This window comes from Pteronotus mesoamericanus, unplaced genomic scaffold (genome assembly GCF_021234165.1).
Source record: "Pteronotus mesoamericanus isolate MK-2021 breed Mesoamerican mustached bat unplaced genomic scaffold, CSHL_Meso_final scaffold_476, whole genome shotgun sequence".
Taxonomy (NCBI): domain Eukaryota; kingdom Metazoa; phylum Chordata; class Mammalia; order Chiroptera; family Mormoopidae; genus Pteronotus; species Pteronotus mesoamericanus.
The window spans coordinates 78,028-103,508 of record NW_026555318.1 but is presented as its reverse complement, the minus strand read 5'-3'; the positions used below and the strand labels follow the sequence as shown (position 1 = coordinate 103,508).

Genomic DNA, 25,481 nt, shown 5'->3' with positions numbered 1-25,481 from the left:
GCCACATCATTTGCTACAGGATGATCTGGGGCACATCACTTGAGTGTTCCTGGGCCTCTAGTCCTTGATTTTCAAAGATGTTAGACTAATCTATTTTTCTCCTCGGGGAAACGTTCTATAATTTCCCAAGAAACTATAATATTGTCATTAAGAGCTCAGATACTGAAGCTAGACTGCCTGGGTTCAATTTCTAGCTATGGGTTCACAATTGGCTGTGTGAGCTCAAGCAACTTACCCCACTCTCTGAGTAATTTTCTCATTTATAAAATAGGCATAATTACTGTACACGTCTCAGAGGTTTGCTGTAAAATTGTTAATCAGTTAAAATACGTCTGAGTATTTAGTACTGGTATACAGTGAACACTGTATAGATGTTAGCTACTGATTATCAATCACTTTCTCTTCCATGCATCCACTGACCGCGCTGTGTACATCGCCTTTACAGCACTTCCACACTGCTTTAGAGCAAGACACTATGGTGAAGTGCAAAGGGCAAAGGCTTAGATTCCTATCTGTTTCAAATCCCAGCTCTTCCACTTATCAGCTGAGATTTCAACCCCAGGTTGGACTAAATTACACTGCTTCTCTAAACCATTCATAACATGGATGTAATACTTATTTACCTTGTTGGCTAGAACGAGAAAAGAACCTATAGGGAAGTACCTAGCAATATGTAATACCCCTTAAAAGATAAACTAAGGGGGCTGGAATACATGCGGAAGGCGGGCTTTACCTTTCTGTCCTGGGATTCTCTTGCTCGCTTTGGACCTTCATGGTTCCTTCCATTGACAACATCTCCTCTGACTTCAAAATCACGCTGAAAGAAACCAAACCCAAGCCACAGGGGTCAAAGAGAAGCCTCCTTCACTGGAAGCAGAGTAGATGAGTTTTATATAAGGAATTGAGTATTGCTAGGCTGCTTCCCCCAAATCACACTTTCTGGTGGACTGGATGAAATGACCAGCATCTCAGATGCTGAAATCAATTCCCTGAAGCAAATATTTGTGGGCAGAAATTAACAATTGGTTTTTCACCTCACTGGGACTTAATGTATTTTAGTTTTCAACATCTATGTCCTCTCAAAACATTCACTTAGCATTTAGATTAGACTGCTAATACGTGCTGTTATAAAGATAACTAGAGAATTCCTGACCTCTTAAATCAATTGTGTATTACCATCTAAGAGCTTCTCAGATTTGCATTGAGAGACTTTGTTAATGAAGCCAAAATGATAAAATATATTCAATACATTTAATACATTGAAGAAAAAGGCTTTTCTTAATCACCATTTTGATTGGTCAAGGATGAGGATAATGGGATTGGGGAGGTTACACCTTTTGGGGGAAATGTATGGAAGAATGCATAAAAACAATCCTGACTAAAACTCAGATTGTAGGGGAAGATCATATCTGTTGCCAAGAGTATTACAAAATAGTCATGATAGTATAACCACAGTCTGAAATGAGGGGAAAGACTACTTAACACTTCCTAGTCACTTAGGAGAGAAGAGTCTGATGGTAAATGTCATCTATTTGGAAATGACTCTCAAATTTATAGGCTTGATTATGCCCCTGTCCCTGCTTAACCTCTCTACCTAGATGTCTAGCATATATGCCCAAATTTACGCATCTAAAATGGAGCTCTCTTTTTTAAAAATTGATTTTATTATTGATATCATTTAAAACAGAGCTCTTGATTCTAACCCCCCTCCCACTATTACTACTACTAACATCCATCCCATGGTTTACCCCCTCAACACCTCCCTTTACCTCATGTTGCAAATTTAACCCATTAATAAGTCCTATCTCCAAATATATGTCAAACCAATCTCTTATTACCACCTCCATGTCTCCAATTACCTTACACAGAAAATTCAAATTCCTTACCATGATTTACACCAAATCCTATCTCATCTGGCCTTTGTCTCTAATTTTCTCCAATTCCTTGTCTCATCTCTGCTCCCTACATATTATTTACCAATTACCACCTTCCAGCTACAACTCTATTTTTCTTTAACAAACAAGCTCATGCCTTCTTCATGACCTTTATGCTTACTGTTCCTCTGCTTATGCTTTGTTACCTACATTTTTCAAGGCCAATTCTTTTCTGTGTCTTAAACTAAACACAAAAAGTAGCCAATACCTGCCTCCAGACAGCCACTAACCTGCTATTTGTAGTATTTATTGGTATCTTAAATGTTCCTTATTATTGTGTATTTTCCCTCAACAGAACAAAAATCAGACAAGTGTATGGACCTGTCAATCTTGTTTACTGCTGTATTCCTGGTGCCCAGCACACAGTAGGCTCCCAATAGCATAAGCTGCTGAATGAAAGTTCAAACTAACAAAAACATCACTTAATTAATTATGAATACACTGAATAGTACACAACAGTTTAAAGCTTCTTGCTAGTTTTATTTTCCCTGATCTGTTGTCACCAGCAGCTCTTAGATGGCTTTGGTCTAAAATTATTCCTCCTCCTCCATTCATCTTAGTTACCTCCCACTGTTCTCAGTATCATAAAAAGTAACATCTCTTTGATGGAATTTGATTTCAAAACAAATAGATTTGTGTATCAGTATAAAGGAATTTTCTTAACTTTTTTTGGGGGGAGGGGTTTTATTTTTATTTATTTTTAGAGAGAGGGCAAGGGAGGGAGAAAGAGAGGAAGCAAAAACATTGATCGGCTGCCCCTTGTAGGAGCTCTGACCAGGGACCAAATCTGCAACCCATGCATGTACCCTGACTGGGAATCGAACCGGTGGCCTCTCACTTTGTAGGACAATGCCCAACCAACTGAGCCACACTGGTCAGGGCTGCTCTGCATAACGCTTGATGAGTCCTATCATCAAAGGAAGTCTGTGGAAAGTTGTACAAAGAAGGGAGCAGCTAAATTTTCAGTGTGTGTATGACTCAATGGCACCAAGTTTTTTTTTGATTAGTTTGTAACATTAAGTACCTACCTCATCTAGAATCTTTCTTTCTTTAATAGACTGGGTCACCCCTAAAGAGATCACAAAAAAGACAGGTCATAATGCAGAAGAACATGCTCTTTTCATCAAGGTGGACAATGAAGCAATTCACATGAGAGCTCGGGAGGAATAACACTGAGCAGAGGTCCCCTCTCAATAAAGCCATAGCTCTTTAATAAGACTTGTAGCAGAGACTTCCTTTTGGAGACATAGTTGATGCTTAATCCAAACATTATAACAGTGCCTGCTGCACACAAATTTCTGCCTATTATTAAATAAATCCCTAGTTCGTATGTTAACCCTAACATTGCTAGGAGCAATTAGGTCTTATTAGTTATAAAAAGAAACCCATTTTCCCAACGTCACCAGCTTATCTGAACAAAGAGACATGCACTAAAGATAAAGCTAGTTTAGTGTTATCGTTAAAGACCTTTTGGTAATTTAGATTCAGCATCAGCAAAAAACCCTTAGGTGTTAAAATGCAATTCTGAGGTGTTAAAGGGAGGAGGAAAAAAATACACTGTACTTACAGAAATAGCTAACTACCCATTTTCCTCCTGCAATTCCCAGAAAATATTTCAGTGTCCGTTCACAAACAAACTCAGCATCTGCAGAATGAAAAATATCTGAAGGATTAGCAGAAGTTGAAAACAAAATCAGGAAGTGCTGCTCTAACAAGCTAAAGAGGTCCAGCTCCATATACTTGAAATCAATCTGGATCAATGATTCCAATATCCCAGTGTTAGAATCAAAGGCTGGAAGCACCTCTAATTATAACCAACATGTGCAGATCTTTGGAAGCTGTTAAAGACTGATAGGAAGTTACAACCAGAGAAAATGTCTGCCCTATCTTCTAGATGCCAAGACTAGCTAGAGACATCGATTACCGTATTCAGGGAATTATCCACATTGTAATATTGATACATGTGGATGTGGAAGATCTATTTTACTGGATGGCAAAATGTGGAAGGAGAAGAGTATTGTTGAAATCCTGTATCTGAAATGTCAACATAAATTACAAATCTTCACCCCCAGATTTCTACCTGGGAAATCCTAATTTCCTAATTCCTCTGAGAGGGACAGGAAAATAAGAGTATTTTCATGGCTTTTCTCCTTTCTACCTAAGTATTTCAGAGACTAGTAGCTGAAGAATCACTTATTTCCTAGTATTTCAAAACCCCCTTTGAAGAATAAACAAACTGAAGAAAGAAATACATTTAACTAAATCCTAAACACAGCAGCCCATCTGCCAGTAGTAGCAATAGCCACTCTTCCTCACAGAATTCTTTACAAATTATTAAAATCTCTTCTTTCATCACAGTTTTATAGATTTTTGTTTAACTCCTGCAAAAGTTGATTTTTAAAAAAGATTTTATTTATTTTTAGAGAGAGGGGAGGGAGAAAAACATCGATGTGTGAGAGAAACACTGATCAGTTGCATCTCCCGCGCCTCCAACTGGGGGCCTGGCCCACAACACAGGCATGTGCCCTGACCAGGAATCGAATCCGTGACCTTTCTTGTTTGCAGGACAACACTCAATCCACTGAGTAACACCAGCGGGGGCAAAACTTGATTTAATAATATGCTTTAAACTCAGAAATTTTAGCTCATTTCTAGTTCAAAAGTTATACTGCTTTTGAGTTTAAAGATTAATTACTTCAGATTAAATTTACATTTTAAAGTTTCCTTTTCACCTTCCAGGAGCCTGGATGCAAACCTGTAGCTTAAGATACATTAAACTTTAATGACATTCATTTCTAAAATAGTACTTGGTTCTAAGCACTGAAGACTGGCATTTGGTTCCTGTATTGCCCTCTGACTCTGTGGTATGATCTACATACAGTAGAAATCTAACATCTTAGAAGTTCTAAGGCAATGTGCCCCTGGCAAAGAGTCTGGACCCTCTACTCTAACACCTGTAGCAATGCCAACAGAGTGGACCATTATATTTCCAGAGAGCGAATTTTGTTAGAAAGCTTTTAAGAGCTGCATCTCCTATGCATGTATTGGTTTTTGCTTCCTGGAGCCCATGAACTAGTCTAACTCCCAGATAACAACTCTTCAAATATATGAAGACAGTGGGCTTCATTCCTCCATCTGTTCTTCAGATAACCTTGTTCTGAATTTAAAAATAAATAAATAAATTATTTATTTATTTTTAGAGAGAGGGGAAGGGAGGGAGAAAGAGAGGGAGAGAAACATCAATGTGTGGTTGCCTCTCATATGCCCCGTATTGGAGACCTGGTGTACAACCCAGGCAAGTGCCCTGACTGGGAATTGAACCAGCAACCCTTTGGTTTGCAGGCCGGCACTGAACCCACTGAGCCACACCAGCCAGGGCTAATCTGAATTCTTTTTCCCCATCCTCATCATTTACCTCTGGAAAAATGGTCACTAATGTGTCAGTGACCAGCTGAAAAAAAAGGCATATGGTGCTCAAAACAGAGCACATACCTTCCAGGCAGTCACTCCATCCGAGAGTAAGTGAGGGGTGGGGAGGGCAGTATCAGGATTTTTACTTCAGTTGTTCCAGACATTAGGCTTGTATTAATGAGGCCCAATTTCAAACAAGCTATTTAGCAGCCCTGAAATGTTTACTTAGATTTAGCTCATGGTCAACTAAAAGCCTCTGAGGTCTCCGTTTTCATGGGAGTCATAATTAATATTTAAAAAAGGAGAAGCTGAAGGACAAATGAATTTTTCTTTTGTTGTTCCTTTTTCACATGATAGGCTCTCTCAGAGCTTACACTGGACTTGTTTCCTGAAAAACTCTCAACCACCCTCAACCTAGTGCTTGTGTGGAGCTAGGACATGGAATTGACATGGAGGCAGGGTTTCCAGCCACCCAGATTCTGAACACTCATTCCTGTCCCATTCTCCTCTTTACCCCGTCTGCTCCTCCAGGACTTGCGCTCTGCCTTCCCAGAAAGCCCGTCACACAGAGTAGCTCAGGCAGGGTGGACTAACAGAAGTGGTTCATTGTTCTGGTTCACCACTCTCCAAATCTTTTTTTTAAAATTAATTTATTTTTTATCCTTACCCGAGGACATGCTTATTGATTTTAGAAAGAGGGAAAGGGAGGGAGCGAAACATCAATGTGAAAGAGAAGCATCGATTGGCCGGCTGCCTCTCGTATGCACCCCGTCCAGGGACTGAACCTGCAACCTAGGTATGTGTCCCAGTTGGGAATCCAACCCCGCAGCCTTTCAGTTTATGGGACAATGCTTCAACGAAGTGAGCCACACTGGCCAGGGTGACTGCTCTCAGATCCTAACCCAAAACTATAGGATGTCAGGAAATAGCAGAACTATTATTTTTCTTTCACAAAATAATAATTGATGGACTAAAGGAAGACTTTCATCCCATGCTATGCTTAACAAATACTCCCATTTCTTCATGTAGTTCTATGCAACAAATGAGACACATGCTATAAAGGTTCTTGGTGTACCTGTTTTCATAATGACATGAGTAGTCTCTTCAGTAATCAGGTTCGTTAAAGTGATGTGGTGTTTTCTGGCAAACTTGTGCACAAGCATCTGAAATCAAATAAAATATTATGTTATTATAAATTACCTCTAGTGCATAGCTTAGGATATTAGTTATCTTAACTTTGAATCTCCATTTTCCTCAGAAAAGGTACATTTATTCGAACATGTCTGAAGCCTCAAAGTAAATAGCAATTTAATACAAATTATGTACAAATCAGAAGAAGAAATTCTAAAGTAGTTCATGGTAGCAGACATGAACTATAACCAAGGACTCAAAATAATATTAATATTCCCCTTCATAGCAGATATCATTGTATTCCCTTGCAGAGTGATACTCTACTATAATTTAGATTTATCAGCCTACACTGTACAAGCTGAGAGGTAACTAGCTTACACAGAAAGTTATTCTACAGATATATGGCTTAAAAACAAGATACAATCCTCTGATAGTTATAAAACATTCAAGTCAAGAGTGCAAAAACTATCAATTCCTCTTAAGGAGAAGAACTGGAAGAGACTCATATTATTCCCAAAAGAAATCTAGAGCCATCTCACTATTACTTATCAACGAAAAAAAAAAAATCAATAGGCAGATAAAGAAATTAACCAGATCCATTATGAACACAGTTGACATAATTAGTAGCTACTGTTTGGTAAATAACAGTGTTTACCAAGGCCATCATTTATTAGCCATTGCCACCCATGCCAACATTTATGCGCTGCACAATACCGCCATGGCAGCGATCAGTCCATCTTTCTTCCATGCTGCCTCATTCCATATTGCCACAGGGCACTAAAAAGGCAAGCTAGAGAAGATAATGATATCCTCCCCGCTTTTGCCACTGCCCTCTGCCTGGATCATTAGCAATTCTGAACTGATTAATTGCTGAAATCCCAGCCTTGAAACAGTGTTCAGTGAGAAGAGCAACTGCTGAAAAGATCATCTTAATATGGGCTTCAGAATTAATCATGTGTAATGCAGTCAGCAGCTTTCATAATAAATTTACCACACTTCAGCGAGTCTGAATAGAGCTGAAAAGTTTTCCTCTTTGCTTGTTTAAAGACAATGTGTACCCAAGCCACTTATAGTCTAATCTGCAGCTCAGATTCGCCCATGGCAAGAGAGATTAGATCATTTTAGCCTTTTCTGAAAAGCCGAACTCACAAAACATGGAATGCTAACTTTCAAAGAGTAAATGGGAATTCTAGGTATGTAGGCAAATGATCAAGAGCAACATAGACACAGCTATGAATTTTCAGGGCAAATAGCTGGTCTGGGCACCTGGTTTTGAAATTAGAATTCTGGAATTACTGATGAGAATTTATTCATTGTACCTTCTAGGGCAGACATAGCTTACTTTGCCCTTTCAGCAGAGGGACACATCTGGCCACAGAGAATGTGATGCTGAGCTTAGAGAACTTAGGATGAGAATGAAAGATGGTTCTTATCCTAGGAAGCATATATTGAAAAAGATACTAAGAATGACTGGGTCATCTCTCAGTGTGTAAAAAATTACACCTACTACTTAATCCATTTGACATTCTAGTGTGTCATCTTATTATGGTTCTTTAAGATATATTCACTCAATTATTTTATTATGAAGTGATACCAATGGTGATTAGTTACGGGGAAGGTAAATTTCTAAGATGTCTAAAATTTATATTCTGTCCAAGTAGAAACAATGTTTCATTGGTCTCAATATTTTAATGGGTATTTTTCCACAGTGTGAAACAAATTCCTGTTTCCCCCATGAGGAGATCAAGGAGATGTCAAAATCCTAATAGGAAAAATGGGTGTTGTAGGGTGGAAGTGATACGTCAGGCTATTAAATACCTGTGTGACAAGCCAGGATTAAGGCAAATAAATACTGGAGAAATGTCATTATCTGGCAGTGTTCTTGGAACCAGTTTGAATTTAGTTAATCATGCCTGTTCATTCTCTCAGATGTGAGTCAAGGTGGGGAAAAGATGCCTTTTGGGAGGACAGCTACATCTACTTGCTTTTTAAAATAAAAATAAAATTAAAATGTTCTATATCATACCCAAAACTATAATCTAATATTTAATAATTATTTCCTTAAGTGAATATATACAAAATAACCCACGTTACAGTTTTATCGAGGTCCAAAATTTCTGAAATTAGCAATGGAAATTAAATTACATAGAATTGCTTCTATTTCCTAGATTTCTTCCTCTAAGTTATGTATTTGTAGTACATTATTCAAGTCTCAGTTATTAGGGAAATGCATATGGATATACTTACAAATTCTTTTGGGGTCAGGCCTGATGCGACCATAGATATTCTTTTGTTGACTGTTTTTGTTGAAGATATCACTTCTGGCTTCTCCCTGCTCACACTTTCTTCCCCCACATTACACCCAGCAGTACTAGTAGTTTGAGCCGCATCTGGACTCTTGGCAGATTCTTCAACTTGAAATTGGGGTAATTTCAATGGAGGGGTTGAAGTTGGTATACTGGAAACATGAACTGGCTCTAGGGCTCTGTCTTCACAGGAATCAGACTCTGGGTCATCAAAGAGTCTGATTCCAGATTCTAGGGAAGGAGTCCCCTCTGAAAGAAATGGGGGGGAAAGTTTAATTTATATGACAATAAATCTTGAACTACAAAGTCTAATCTCTGCTAAGAATTAAAAATATAGATCAAGCCCTGACTGCTGGTGTGGCTCAGTGGGTTGGGCCTCATACCACAAACTGAAAGGTCACTGGTTCCCGTCAGGGCACACAGATTGTAGGCCAGGTCCCCAGCTGGAAGCATGCAAGAGGCAACCTATCAATGTTCTTCTCGCACACGTAAGTTTCTCTCCCTCTCTTCCCCTCTCTCTAAAAACAAATAAATAAAATCTTAAAAAAAAAGATAGATCGAGTTAGGTTAAAAGAAAAATGGGTGTGCTAATTTAATTAATACACTGTTGGTGGAGGTGCAAAGTGGCTTAACTTTTCTAAAGGACTATTTGGCATTATATTCCAAAAGTCTTGTGTGTTTACACTTCCAGGAAATAATTCAAGTTTTTAAAATGTACCCTAAAGAAATAAAAGATGCACGCACGAGTTTAGTCATAGAAGTGTTCCCTGCAATATTTTTTATAAAAGTTTTAGAAACAACCTAAATGCCTAATAATAGATTGGTACATCTATTCCAATGGCGTACTCTTCATCCATTACGTTTAATTACAATAAAACAGAGAAACGCACACACCTATATGTTCATTGCAGCATTGTTTACAATAGCCAAGAGTGGAAGCAACTCAAGTGCCTATCAATGGATGATTGAATAAATAAAATGTGATTTATACATACAGTGGTTTTTAAAAAGCTAAATGAATAGCTTTATAAAAAGAAGAAAATCCTGTCACATGCTACAACCATGGATGAACCTTCAGGACATTATGCTAAGTGAAAGAAGTCAGTCACAAGACAAATACTGTACTATTCCACTTATATTAAGTATTTAAATACATATATATTTAGTCCTTGCCCGAGGATATATTTATTGAATTTTACAGAGAGAGGAATGGAAAAGCGGGGAAGGGGGAGGGAGAGAGAATCATTGATGTGAGAGAGAAATACCCCGGCACTGAACTTGCAACCTAGATATGTGCCCTGACTGGGAATTGAACCTGAGACCTTTCAGTGCACAGGATGCTCCAACCACACCAGCCAGAGCCACTTATATGGGGTATTTAAAGTAGCTAAACTCTTGGAAACAAGTAGAATGGTGAATGCCAGGGAATAAGGTAAGGAGAAATGGGGAGTTGCTGTTTAATGGGTACAGTTTCAGTTTTGCAAGATAAACAAATTCTAGAGAATAGCTGCACAACAATGAGAATATACTTAACACTACTTAACACTTAAAAATGATTACCATGATAAATTTTATGTTTTTACTGAAATTAAAAATTTAGAAAAAAAGAATGCCTTTGATTTTAAGATGCTATCCTATTTTAGAGTCCTACCATGAAAAAAATTTGCATTTTAGAATCCATGACATTCTATATTATAAGGTATGCTTTCTATAATTTTGGTCATTTATTTTATCTAGTTTTAATATTCCTTTTTATTATTTATATTATCTAACTGTTTGGCAATGCACATATAGTGCTTTAGCAAGGAAGGGAACAAAAGGTTGAAAATGAGAAATATTCAATTTTTGTTTTGTCATCCATGATGATATCAATTACCTTTTTCACTTAATAAATCATCAGGTATCATTACCCGATTAAAAATAGAAGACCATCGAGAAACATTTCAGAAATTTCACTCCATCAGGAAGTAAGCTCAGCTAAGTAGAATGTGTGAGATTCTTAAAATGACCCTAATTAAAACGGCCAAATACCACATTTAGATGACAAAGAGCACCTTTTATTATAATGTGTTTTTGAGGATTCATTTAAAATTTTCTTTAGTAATTCAAACTTTGATTCACAAGCCATAAAACACACCATTCATTTAAAGTGATTTATAAGGCATAGAATATATAGTCATTTATATTCATTTATTCAGAAAATAAGAACTTACTTTGGAGAATTGACTCATTTTTCAATCAAGGACTGGCCTAAAATTTTATTCGAGGGCTCTAGAACTCTTACCTAACAGTTGAAATAAAGTATTTAAGAGGACACCAAGACTCTCTCATCTTCAAAAAGAGTTAACCCAATATAGACAAATTAACAACTGCAATAATTTTCAAGTAAACTTTGACTAACATTCCAGCTATTTTTAAAAAATGAGTTTAAGTATACCAGATGCATTCATGATATACCAGTACATCTGAAAGATAAAGATGATGAACCAGAATATCGTTAAGTAAGATTCAGAGTAAAATAAAAGTGTTTTCTCCAACAGAGCAGAGGAGATATTACCTAGATCTTGTCTTGACAAATAAGACTGCTCCATTAAATCTTGGGCCTCAGACTTGGTCAGCTGTTGCTCTTCTATATCAATACCTTTGATGAGCTCCTTTTGAGATGGGCAGCTTCTGTTTTGAAGACTCTGTGAGTAGCTGTGCATATACCAGTTATCATCTAAGGACTGGGATTTAGAAGGAGAAGACCTAGAAAGAAGGAAAGAAGAAAACTATCACCACAGCTTTGTGTGAAAAGACATATACTTTCTGGGCAGCCAAAGCATAAGTGAAACAGCTCATTGTCAGAGCTATACTCAAATGATGGCCAAAAGTCTGAATTCATGATTCCCAACATGTCAGGGGTGACAAAGAACGTCTCCCCCTAGGATCTGGTCTGAGGCAATAAGTATATCTCTTTGTTGTTTAAAAGCATGTCAGCAAATTTCAGCAAATTATCTACCACCACTCAGTGAAATTCATGAGTTCCCAGGGATCTCTCATGAAAGTAGAAAGTTGATTAATTTTGACATTGTTATACTCATTCTTTCTACCCAATTTCAGCAAAATTCATAGAATCATCCTTATTTCCTGCCTTTTCAACGTTAAGTCATTCTAAAAACAAAAGCCAGTTACAAAATATAGTTAGACAACTATATTCAAGTAAGTAACTCCTTTACTCTTTCAGATTTTAGGACTTTGCTAAATAAGATACTTAACAGATTTTTTAAAAAAAGATTTTATTTATTTAATTTAGAGACAGGGGAAGGGAGGGAGAAAGAGAGAGACACACACACACATCAATGTGAGAGAGAAATGTCAATGGGTTACACCTTGTACGTGCTCCAACTGGAGACCTGGATCACAAGCCAGGCGTGTGCCCAGACTGGTAATCAAACTGGCAACCCTTCAGTTTGCCAGAGGATGCCCAACCCACTGAGCCACACTGGTCAGGGTGATACTTAACAGATTTAAAGGACCCCAGAGATCAGCTACTTAATTCAATCAATTATTGGGTATTGACTGTGAGGCACTGAAACTAGCCGTGTGGATTAAAGATGAGCAAGACCTAAACTGCTGCTCTTAAGTAGTCTAGTAGGAGAAATTTCAATCATATGTGTAGGTTCTTTAACAGGAGTCTCTTAGAGGAAGGGGGAGGAAGGGCAGAAATGTTTGGTCTAAATATTAAATAGGTGGTTAGCTTAACTAGTTAAAACTTGGCAATGAAGTCATTACCTCTAAACATGGGTCCAATGACCCATAGACATGAACAATAGTGTGTGGATTACCTGAGGGAGTAGAGGGTTCTAGGTGGAGAGGGGCAAAGGGGAAAAAATTGGGACAACTATAATAGCATAATCAATAGAATATAATTACAAAATACATCTTTAACAATAAAAATAAACAAATGAACACGTGTTTAGTGACTATGGAGGCCAGACCTTTTAATTCTGTCGCAGCCACAGGGCCGATCCTCAGCCTCAAAAATACATCCTCGGCCCAATCCAAGAGGATTGGAAAATAAGGCGTGATGAGATTTTTGACAACTTTGTCATGATTATCAGAAAGATAAATATACTTACACTCAGTAGGAACTCAAATATGACTTCCTTTTCCTTCGTAGAGCAGTGAGATTTGACTCTAATGACCCTGAGGCTCTTTCCTGAATTATCAAATAGGAATAATATTGTCTTTTTACCTTCACAGTGTTGTCATAAAGATCAAATGAGAAGTAGGTTTTTTTTTAAAGATTTTTTTTTTTTATTGCAATGTAAAAATATAGAACGCTTCACGAATTTGCGTGTCATCCTTGCGCAGGGGCCATGCTAATCTTCTCTGTATCGTTCCAATTTTAGTATATGTGCTGCTGAAGCGAGCACTAAAGATTTTCTTTCTTTATTTTTAGAGAGAGGGGAAGAAATGGAGAAAGAGAGGCAGAAAAATCAGTGTGTGGTTGCCTCTCACATGCCTCCAACTGGGGCCCTGACCCCCAACCCAGGCATGTGCCCTGACTGGGGATCACACCAGCGACCCTTTGGTTTGCAGGCCAGCACTCATTCCACTGGGCCACACTAGCCAGGGCCATATTTTTGAAAATATATACAGTACAATACAGTCTAATCTCAATAGTGATTTGAACAGATACACTTAAAGACATTATGAATAGTTTCTGGAGTGAATAAAGGCAAAAACTTTTCCTTTAATTAGGGCAACGGCTTCCTAGGAGAAATCTACCATTAACCTTCAGGCTTGTTTAGATTTTAGTTCTGTGCTTTATTCTGACCTTCAGAAGGAATGGATGTATCTTGCATTTCTCATGTTGTAGCTCATGCCTTGTGTAGACCCAAAAAGCCTATATACAATTATATAAAAGAAGTATTCTAGTCCTGGCTGGTGTTGCTCAGTAGATTGAACGCTGGCCTGCAAACCAAAGGGTCGCCAATTCAATTCCTGGTCAGGTCCCTAGTTAGGGGCATGCAAGAGGCAACCAGTTGATGTGTCTCTCACATTGATGTTTCTCTCCATCTCTTTCTCCCTCCCTTTCCATCTCTCTAAAAATAAATGTAAAAATCTTAAAAAAAAAAAAAAAAAAAGTATCCTAGAGCAACGAGAGGTTAGAAATGTCTGTGTACAAAAAAACTAGAGACAGTATGGTGAAAATATTTAACAATAAGGGTTCAATATAATTAAAGATGCTACTTAGATACCTTAATTTGACGTTTACTACTTCTTACCCTTCCACTCCTGTTTCTTTATTTTTACTGGTGGAATTATCCAGAGACTCTTGAAGCTTGTCTGAAGAAAAGCTTTCTGGATTCTGACTTATAGGATATTCACTACTTTTCTCTGATGGTAGTGCTGTTTTAAAAGGAATGAGAAAACAAAGAAATTTACTGTTTTGTCCTGATAGTGATAATTCAGGTGAGTATATCAATTTTTTTTCAAAAGCAGCAACCTGTGACAATCAAATTGGTTTTTAAGCAAGCATATCAGACAGAATTTTATAAACACAAGTGAGCCAGCACCAAATGGAACTAAAAAATAAATAAATAAATAAAAGGAACACTATACGGTTGGGTAAATAAGGATTCCCAACTGAGACGAGACTGAAAAACCCATAGATTTACATTTTTTGGCCTTGAATGATAAGAAAACAAGAATAGGGAAATTTTTTTTTTTTTAATCTCTAATGAAATGAAATTATACTCAAATCCCCTTAGATAACAGGGAATAGAAAGTACTGGAAAGCAAAGAACATTCCCTTTTCCATCCTTACTGCCTCTGCATCCAACGTTATAAAACGGGGTGTGAGCTTTTACACGTGTGGGAAAACAAGAGAGAAGGTGTCACACGAGAAAGAAAAAACAGGTGAAATTTTGTTTCATATTTTCAATTAGTAAGAAAAACAGAAAAAACAAAAAAACCCCATATACACAAAAAAACCAAGGTGCTGACTTTTTAAGGAACCCTGACTACATGGAACTAATGATGAAATGGCACAAGAAAGGAAAAAACACAAAACAGACCCAAGGCAAAGATCTGACACGTTAGTATATCCTTTTTATTTATTAATTCCTCCAAATGTATTACTGTGCCACTGCTTTCTAGGAAGTAGCTTAAAGGCAGAAATATTTAAAAAGCAAAAACAAATACTTAAAAATTACAAATGTCTTCTATCCATTAAAAAATCATTGATGACTGTAATTTATTTCAAGCTTTTATCAGAAGAGCTAAAATCCATAAATTGAAGCAGAAAATGTAAACAAAGGGCTGTATTAATTAGATTGTTTTTTAAGACACTGTGTGACCTGGGGGGAAATCATTATTGATTTCCTGAGTTAATTCTCAAATGCATTATTTATGGTTTTCCTTGTGCTCATCTCTTCTGGACCTGTGAATTTCCAGCGGCACAAGAACTCTGCCTCAGAGCCACCAGCTGCTGAATATAGGCAGAGTCTAACTATGCAGGTTTTTCTTTCAACTGCAGATGTAAACCTTTTTAATACAGGTATAATTTTCCCCCAAAATATAGGGTGATAATTGGTAAAGGGTAATGTGCGGTTTCTAAGGAATCATGCCAAACAAAATTAACCACTGGAAAGGGTTATTAAACAAAGTAAAAGGGTAGGGAGGAAGCCTCAGACACACAGATAGTAAAAATTCCTTCCATCACATTTGTACATTTAGCATATGAGGTCCTCTTTTCACTACAATGGGATAAAGCTATGAAGAAAAGTTAAACTGAGTTAGAATTCGATTACTCAATAGTACCTAAAAACATGGGGCAAAAATTTTTCTGTTCTTCTTTTCCCTTAATCCTTATTTCAATAATGCAAGAATCCAGAGCCCAAGTACTGGGACAGTACCATAGTCCCCCTTAAATCATTTCCTTGTCTGGGGACCTTAACATGTTATATATTTTTCATGGGTAGGGAATATTGACCAGACAAAACATTTAATAAATTTACTGACTGCCTATTGTATGCCAAGCACTATGCAAAGTATTGGGAGAATCAAAGGAAAAGATATTGGGGAAGAAGAAAAGAGATATGAAGACATGATAAACTATAAAATATAGAACCCGTAACAAAATTCAACTTTAAAAAGGACATACGCCATCCACCCAGTTGATTCAGAACTTCCAGGGGAGGAGCCTAGGAATTTTTAACAAGTACTTCCAGGAATAAATGTACTACGGGATAAAAGAAGCTCAGATGTGTCTGAAAATCACTTCCCTTATAATGGACTATGATCTTACAAATGCTAATATTTGCTTTATGAATAACAGGTAATCCAGGAGGAAAAAAACACCAAAGTGCCTGATATAAAATAACTTTACCTGCAGAGGGAGGCACACATAATTTATAATGGGTAAGTAAACACATTTGCACAAAAATATTTTTTATTGTTTTAGGGAGAAAGAGGAAGTGGTGGAAGAAAGAGAGAGAGATACACTGATTTGTTAACTCACTTATTTATGCACTCATTAGTTGATTCTTATATGTGCCCTGACCAGGGATCGAACCTGCAAACTTGGTGTACTGGTATGACGCTCCAACCAGCTGAGCTACCCAGCCAGTGCTCCACAAAAATATTATGCAGGCTTGAGAATGACCCTTAGATAAACAATAGGGCAGATCTATGCTGAGGGCAGAACATTTGATGCAATGACCCTACAACAATGAATTAAGTTTACTGTAAAGGATAAGGTAAAACCTAACAAAAATGTTTTATATAGAGATTCAGAAATTTTCAAAAACGTTTAAATCTATAATAAAAATATATGAAAATACAGCATCTATAAAATTAAAAAAGAAAGCCACAGAGAAACAGTTTGTTTACAGATCTTCAGGAAAAAATAAACACCCTTCCTCCAAAGATGAGATAGATTTATACACATGATCAAAGCCAGACAATAATGTTTTATAAGTTGTGCATAAAAATTAAGGGTCTGGTTTGTTTTTAGACTGAAGGTGGTAAAAGCACCTCAAAGAAGAGAATTGTACTGGGGCCTAGACTTTGGGCTTCATTATCTGGGGGCTGAACTAATGAAGATACGGTTACAAAGAATGCATTTAAGGATATACATTTGAATCACTGCCATAGCAACAGATTTTCTAACTTCTCACACATAAGGTACTGTTTCTCCCAAACATAAAAATACCCCAAGGCACACTCCCTGACCAAGGCCACAATTCTGAGTAATTAAGAGTTGAATTCCTAGAAAGACTCAAAGGAAGGCCTTATTGCCCCAAGTATGACTCTGGGAAGGAAGTGATGACTTGGACACTAAGTTAGCTGGGTAGGTATCACTGAGATAGTCATGAAGAACACTTAAGGAGGTCTCGCCACACCTGCCTATTCATAAGCACCAGCTCCCCCTCTGAAACCCATGCCTGTGCCTAACCTCTCATCTACTTGGCTACATATTTGCCCTATTTAAAAAACCTGTCCAATGTGCTGTCTTCCATAATGCTCCTTCCAATTATAATGGTACCTCAGAACTCACTGTCTTCAGAACTCGTCAAACCTGGTACTTGCCGCATTTTGACGAGAAATGTTTCAGCACTCGGCACTTGCTCGCCACTGATCGTACTTGCTAGAACTTGTACAGGTCATAATGCCGCCCCACAAGAGAAAATGCTTCATCAATCATCACTTGCTTGCTACTTGTCAGAACAAAGTAATGATGAGTACCAAGGTACCACTGTAAATATTCAAAATTTCATTTTATTGTCCTTCATTTATGCCACATTATCCCTCAGCTCAGTTCTCACTTCTTAAAGGAGGTCAGCTCTGATCAACTCCACCCATTTTCTTCCTCCAAATGCCTCCTCAGAGATCCATCTGGCTTTGTCAATAACTATAATGCTGGGATAAAGCACCTGACTGCCACATAATTGGGATTTCTGTGATCAAGATGCAGTTCCTGAAGTAAAGGGCATCTCTTCCTATAAACCAGAAGACACATGGAATAGGGCTTGTGATCTGGCACCTGTACTGTAAGGAATATAAGTGTTTTCTTAAAAAATAAGCTTTCTAAACTGATGGGGTTACCTACTTCCAATCTCTCCCATGACACTCAGCTTCCTATGGACTCCTCATGGGTACTCAGTCAGACAATGACATTTTGTGACTACCTTGGCCTCTCTGAATGGTAAATTAACTGTAAGCAAGTACTAGATCCAAGGCTCTAAAATCACCCATGGAGTGATGCAAAAAATATATGCTGAGCAAAGATCATAAAATGTTCAAGCTAGGTCCACATTTTTCTGGAGATAAAGATTTAAGAAGGGGAAGATTTTTGCTTAAGAGGAATTTAGCCAATATTTCAAACCTTTTTCTGATGTGTTTTGTTCCAGATCTAGTGGGTCCTCAGAGGCACAAGAATCAGCTATGAGGGAAGGGGACCTGTTGGAAAGCTGGCTCTCCTGCTGCTCCAACACAGCTTCCAGGTGGTCCATTTCCTGCTTGATCTTTATCAGGTTATCTTGCATGGTATCTCTCTGCTGCAAACACAAAAAAAAGACAGAAAGTTATACATTTTTAGAAACTTGCCAGAGCGCAAGACTATGTCATACCAATTAATTTTAGCATGGGAATTAAAATCACCTAGTATGGTATTATAAATTCTGGCTGAACAACTTTTAATCCAACCATATTCATGCAATTAATGCCCATGAAATTATTTCAGAATGATATTAAAGAAGGAAAAAAAGTCCCTCAAACTCTCCCAAATAGATTTGCTTTATTGTGTTGTCATTTTGAATCTGATTACAGCACTTTCTTTTAAAAGTTCAGGAGCAAAACAAATAATTAAGGTGGTTAAACACTTTTGATATTTAAAATTAGCATGACTCTGCCCTGGCTGGTGTGGCTCAGTGGACTGAGTGTGAGCCTGTGAACCAAAGCGTCACCAATTCAATTCCTGGTCAGGGCACATGCCTGGGTTGCAGGCCAGGTCCCCACTGGGGGGCATGCAAGAGGCAACCACACACTGGTGTTTCTCTCCCTTTTTTTCTCCCTCCTTTCCCCTCTCTCTAAATATGAATAAAATCTTTAAAAAAATAAAATTAGCATGACTCTGTTAACATTTACACAGGCTATGTTTCAAAGATTTAGTATAGTGGGATTCATAGGAGACTTAGGTTAGTCCACATAAAAATGTCTGCTCTCTGGCTTGTGAGAACACTTCTTTTTCTGGGATTCTTTGAACATTCTGTTTCAAACAGAAAGAACAAAGAGCTAATTCATTAATTTATCTACTTGTTCATTTAACAACTATTTGTTGATCATCTATTATATATATGTCAGACACTGTCCTAGTGCTGGGGATAGAGCCCACATGGTACTGCCATTCTAGATGGTAACGGTGTACCCAGAGAGCTTCACAGAGAAGGTCCTGTTAGGGAAAAGAATCAACAGAAATAGCCCTAGGAAACCATGTAAGGAAAATTATTGTTTCAACTCAAGATAATGGGCTCTTCTTTGTATATGGGGCTCATGATGTTTATTTCCCATTTCAGAAGGATATCTGTTAAGTGTAAGGTTTTTGATAAACAAAGCAAAGTATCTGATAATTAAGGAGATTTACAAAATATATCTTTATTCCTTACTTTTAGAAAGAACATTAATGGTCACCAGCAAACCCTGGGGAAACACAGATTGTTTCACCTTCCTATTTCTTCTTCTGATCCCTGAAAATGGCTTTGCCCTCCACTAAAAACTAGCCATCTACTTTCTCATGCTACATGGAGGTAATAGTTTTCAGGACATTTTTATGACCAGAAATGTATTCCCCACTCCACAAAGGCTTCCAGTGCTGCCCTGACACGGGTTTGCTGCCAAAGTCTCCAACAGCGCCATTGCCACCATGTGGCGCTTGTGAGTAGTTCCACTGCTAATCAAAAAGCCTGACGAAGTATATTTCGAATGAAACCACAGCCCCATAAGCTTTAGAAACTGTATTCGACACTGCTGTTATGACCATTGCATCTAACCTCCACGTGGCCATTAAATAGGTTAGAAAATCAGAAAAAACAGTAATGGGAGAATTGGTTAACTTTCCTTTGGGTTTTTCCAAAGGAATTACTTTATAGTTTAGACAATTCTCCTGTAGGCAATTACATTTGGGAGACCAAAACCAAATTGGTTACCAAGTTTTCTTCATTCCAATTCTTCAGTTTCTCAAATTAGCCCTACTCTTCCATTTCCCATTTTGCTACTCTGATTTCTACTTATAATACAGCTACATTACTGTGAAAATTCCTTAAAAGCAAGTTTATCATGCCTTTCTTCCATAAGGACCTTGGTCATGTACCACTGCTAAGTTAATGCTTTCTGAAAACTACATAGTTGTTGCTCATTACAGCCTGCAGAAAAAAGTCCAAATTGCTAAGTATAGCATTCAAAAGGCCCTCCATACCCTCTCATCTTTTATTTCTCCCCCGAACCATCCAAATGCCCTGTTTTCTAGTCACACAGGACAATTTTGTGCTTCCTAAGCATTACATACCCTTGTGCCTTTGCCTGGATTGCTGCCTCCCTTCTTATTCCACCTTGAAAAATTCTCACCTCTCAAGGCCCAGTTTGATTATCTCCTTCAGACGTTTCCACCAACAAGAAATATATCAACAGATGATTCCTCACTACTTCATTTGTACTACTAATGCATCACTATACCAAAGTGGAATATATGACCCTCCCTCTGATACAGTGGTGCTTCCATATGTTTTTGCTATAGGATAAATGGGTTTTGATAGTTTAGCAGCTATCAAGGGTGTCCAACCTTCTGGCGTCTCTGGGCCACACTGGAAGAAGAGTTGTCTTAGGCCACACATTAAATACACAAACACTAATGAAAATTGATGAGCAAAAAAAAAGAAAAAGGTTCTAAGTAAATTTACGATTTTGTGTTGGGCTGCACTATAGCCATCCTGAGTCACATGTGGCCTGTGGTTTGGACACCTAGCTTACTCATTAAATTCAGTATTAGTGAGGTTGGTGGTATGTATATATGTATGAAATAAAAGGTTGTTTGAGTTCTATCTAAATAAGTGATTATAGCCCTGGCTGTTGTGGCTCAGTGGAGTGAGCGCTGGCCTGCGAACTAAAGGGTCGCCGGTTCAATTCCCAGCCAGGGCACATGCCTGGGTTGCGGGCCAAGTTCCCAGTAGGGGGCATGTGAGAGGCAACCACACATTGATGTTTCTCTCTTTCTAAAAAACAAATAAAATCTTAAAAAAGAAAGGTGATTATAATGTGATTTGAAGAGACAAGGCAACACGCACAGCTATTACACCACTGATTCTAAGGGATGATATAGGCAAATGTAAAATTGCAGGATGCATAAGAATACAGAAGACACCATACAAACATACCTACGCATGCTTTTTACCTGAGTGGTTAAAATATCGCTCTGAGAGGACAGCCCTGAACAGTCTTCAGAGAGGCTTGTTTCACTCTCATACTCAGATGCTGCTTCATCTTAAATGATAATAAAAATAGAGATTCAGATATAAAAATAGGCCATACTGCAATTTGCTGTAGTTATTTCTTCCCATTGGCAGGACAAATACCACTTCCATGTTACAAAAAATGATTATACTCCTTGTTTTGGGACACCTGGATTTCCTCTAGAAATCATAACAATGAAAACCAGAAGCAAGTCCACCAAAAATAAGGGCATTTAGAGATGTTCCAGCTAGGTAAAGGACTTTTAAGGAAAAGCACCTTAGAAGGAACATGCTTACAGTTGAAGAAGCAGTTACTTTAATTTTATTTGGAAACTCATAAAATTTGCTCCCTCAAAGGATAAGCACTTAGCTCATTTCTATAGAACAGACAGTTCCAATACCTAAGTTTGAATCCACACTCTGCTCTTCTTGATTATCCTCTTCCAGGTCTGTTTCCCTTTTGTCATCGTCTGAAATCAATTCCTTGTCACTTAGAACTTCTCGGTTTTCAGACTGATGGCTCACTTGTTTAGAATGAGAATCAAACATCAAGAAAGAATCCTGGGTGTTTGTATTAGCAGTGAAATCTGCTACACTGCACTGTGAGGAAAATAAGCTAACAGAACATTTCGCTTCTTCACTAAGGTGATGTTCCTGGGATGTGTTTGCTGACATTACCTGGTTACTGCAATTATTTAAGCTACTCTTTAAAGATACTTGGTTCTCTCCTGTTTTCTTAGACAGACTGTCTGTGGCAACAGCATTATGCCTGGTAGATGGGGAAGGTATATTGGTTACTTTACCAAATAGCAAATGTTGGAAGCAGGGTAGCTCTTCATCCTCACTAGACGTGTCCTCTTCTGAGGACTCTAATTTCCTGGCCCGTCTTGGGTGACCCTTAGCCAGTGCATGGGCTAAGGGACTAGGGCTCTTTCTGAATTCTTTCTGGACACTTTTGCTAAAAACAGCAGATCTTTCTTTAATGCCACTTTCCACAAAGCTGTTATTCTCCTTTATTTTGTCATCATTTAACAGGTCATCTGGTGTCTCAGAACAAACCCGAGAAGCAGGACTACTTCCCATAGGTTGTTCCAAGTTATCTAAAGTTTGACAAGGAGAGAAATCTGCATCGACAGCCTGAACTACTCCTCCATCTTCTCCTTGCCTTTTTATTTCAGGATGATTACAATTACTTATAGGAAGGCTTGGCTTATATACTTCAGGTTGCATGAGACCTACTCTGAGAATAGCACTTAATCTGGATCCTCTGTTTCTACCTGGTTCTGCTTGAATATTTTCACCACTGGAGCCTACTTCATTAGTACTGCTTGAGCTGCCTTCTTTAAAAGTACTTTCTCTAATGTTATTCTGGCTAATTCTGCTCACTGTACTTTGAATGATGTTCTCATTTCCCATTGCTCTTTCAGGTGACATTGAATGTTCCTCAAACTTTTCCTCTGACAAGTTTTTCTTACTTACAGTTTTAACAGATGACCTGATGGGAGAAATGGGTGGTATATGATACAGGTCTTGTGAAGTTCTGTGTTTATTTTCAATACTGAGTTCAGTTTCATTGCTTCTGAACTGAGATGACTGACAAAGCCTAGAGATTCCTTTCATACTGTATTTGGCATACTCTCCTGACTTTTTATCTTTCTCACAAACCACAGGAAAGCCTGCAGTTGTGTGAATTGCTGGTACGTGCTCGATTTTAGATTCTTTCTCTCCCTGATTTTCTTCTTTTTGTCTACATTCAAGAGTAACTTTTGGACTTTGATTCCTTGTAGATCTGGAGTGGGCATAAACGGTTGCACATTCCTTTTCTGGATTTCCTGGGTTTGAAAACAGAGCAAATGACTGACGCTTTGAAACCTTAAATGTATTCTGTAAACACTGTGTATCAAGTTCACTCTCTTCCATTTCTATGCTTGTCTCCTGAACTTCACATCTCAATAGATCCTTAAAGCCCTCTGTGTCATTAGAACAATCATGGCTAAGTTTCTTTGGGTTTTCAATTGCTGCACACCCACCCAAACATTGATTTGGTGCCGTTTTTGCCTTCCCGGGGGTATCAGGTGCCAGTAGTGAGATGCTATCCTGGGTGTCATAATCAGTTTCAGGTACCAATAAAATATTGGGACTCTCCATAGATCTATCAGTTTGCAAACCTCTTCTTCCACTGAAAATCAAATCTTTGAGGTCTTTGGTGCTATTAGACACTTGAATTGCTCCTGGGTTCTCTTCTACTTCTTCTCTTTGAAGGTTAGAATTGACAGACTCTTTAAGTTTATTAGAACTTGAACCACTAGTAAAAATACCAGATATGTTTGTTAAATTTAGTTCTGGAAAAGCATCATTGGCAAGTCTTTTATCTATTTCTTCATTTGACTTGTTAGTCTTCTTGGCTCCAGTTTCAAGTTCTTTATCTTCCATGAATTGAAGCTTTTTGCTGTGTCTCACTGGTATTTGGTCAGAATTTTTTTTCTTCAACTCTTCACTGCTAGAACAACTATCAATTTGTAGCTCAGTATGAGTAGGTGGGCTTGGATTTTTACTGACTACGAGTTCAAGTGCATAAACATGCTTGGTAGTGGTTTTCCTCCTCTGCTTAGTCTTCTTGGGTACTTTTGAACTATGGATATTTAATTCTAATTCCATATTGCTTATGCTGCTGCTTATAGGTTCAGCTGTAGTTCTGAATGCAGATTCTTTTTCCAATGATTCTGTTGGGTTAGCATTTTTCTCTTTCTGAGCATAATCACCTTTTGTTTCATTTCCATGACCATTATTAGTGATAGCCATCACATGACCACTCTCTTCTATTTGGTCAGTTCCTTCAATTATATTTTCAGGAGTCTTATGACCAACTGTCAAATCTACTTTCTTGATAAAATCCTCAGGATGAAGGCCTGGTGTAGTTCTCCGTTTACGCCTTAGTTTATTTGTGAGGGGACGCTCTTGTGTTATCCAAGGTTCCGGAGCAGATGCTCCTATAATTAGATTTTCATTTATGTGGCTCAAGTTAGGGAGGCTTGCCTTCCTCCGATAGGTTTTCCCAAATATTTTATCTTCAATGTTACTTTCTACTGGTTTGGAGTGGACTCTTTCACTTTCACATATTAAAGCACCATGAGGTTCACTGGCCAGTGAGACTATTTTCTCTGGAGAACCAGAATATTCATCTACTTCACTTGGAACTTCTAGTGCATCAGCTACTTCCATATTTGATTCAGACCTCCCTTCACGCGAGCCATCAGAAGTTAATGTTTCATCACGTCTGGAAAACCACTCATTAACTTTCTGTATGCTACTACCCCGTGTTATCCAAGGAGCATCCTGGGAATCTCTAGGACGGTCAGAGCATGGAGATTCTTCTCTCCCATTCAGGGGATCAGCATTCAGAACTACTCTCTTCTCTGTGCTGGCAGTCTGCCTATCATTACATGTTTCTTTACTTTCAGCCCATCTGCTCTGCTGGCTCCTTGCTAAGCCAGGCTGCTTGTTTTTAGTACAGAATTCAGCCTTTTCTACATTCATCCTGTCTTTAGTGAGTAGTAAACTGCTGTTCTCATGCTGTAATGAGCTGGCATGAATACTTGTGCCACGTGGCTCCACATGCAAGTTTGAAACAGAAATACCCTGATACTTTTCTGGAAGCTTCTCAGTTGCATGCTTCTTCTCAGTGATGGTCAAATCTTTATTACCAGGCTGATAATGTTCAATATTTGTTATATCCTCAGAAAACTCACAAGTAGCTGAAAGTATACAAAAATAACAGGTGATCAACAAGTAAATTATCATGAAAAGATATGTACTTAATGCAACTTGGGAGTAGAAATGAAATGACTGGCTATTTTTAGAGAAACTGTCTTTTTAAACAACCAAGTATACTGAAGATATAGCTCCTACTCTTTCATGTAATTCCTAGATTCTCATTAATTCCAATCAAGATAATTAAATTTAAATTTCAGAATTCTTCCTATTCATAAACCACACTTCCTATTTTTGTAACCTGTAACAGTGAATTAAAAGCAGACTTTGGGCTAGACATACTGTGCGCTGTTCTATCTTCAGACTCATACACCCTATATTTAAATACCAGTACACAAAAGACGAAATATAAACACATAAATTTAAAGTAAAAGACAACAGCCGACTACATAGGGTACTATGACAATCACATCAGTCTAGTGCCATTAAATAGA

At 37.9% G+C, this 25,481-nt stretch overlaps 1 protein-coding gene and 1 non-coding gene across 2 annotated transcripts in view; both read right to left on the bottom strand.

Annotated features, from left to right (window-relative positions):
* The window catches only part of BRCA1 (BRCA1 DNA repair associated), a 53,031-nt gene that overhangs the window by 5,144 nt on the left and 22,406 nt on the right, over window positions 1-25,481 (bottom strand). The window contains 10 exon segments of the mRNA XM_054593639.1: window positions 734-817; window positions 2,963-3,003; window positions 3,502-3,579; window positions 6,421-6,508; window positions 8,724-9,031; window positions 11,340-11,530; window positions 14,056-14,179; window positions 18,159-18,330; window positions 21,219-21,307; window positions 24,915-25,031. Coding sequence (XP_054449614.1) covers window positions 734-817; window positions 2,963-3,003; window positions 3,502-3,579; window positions 6,421-6,508; window positions 8,724-9,031; window positions 11,340-11,530; window positions 14,056-14,179; window positions 18,159-18,330; window positions 21,219-21,307; window positions 24,915-25,031 — 1,292 coding nt within the window.
* On the bottom strand, window positions 13,094-13,200 carry LOC129087087 (U6 spliceosomal RNA). Its single transcript, XR_008530870.1, has one exon. It is a non-coding gene; the product is annotated as a U6 spliceosomal RNA (small nuclear RNA).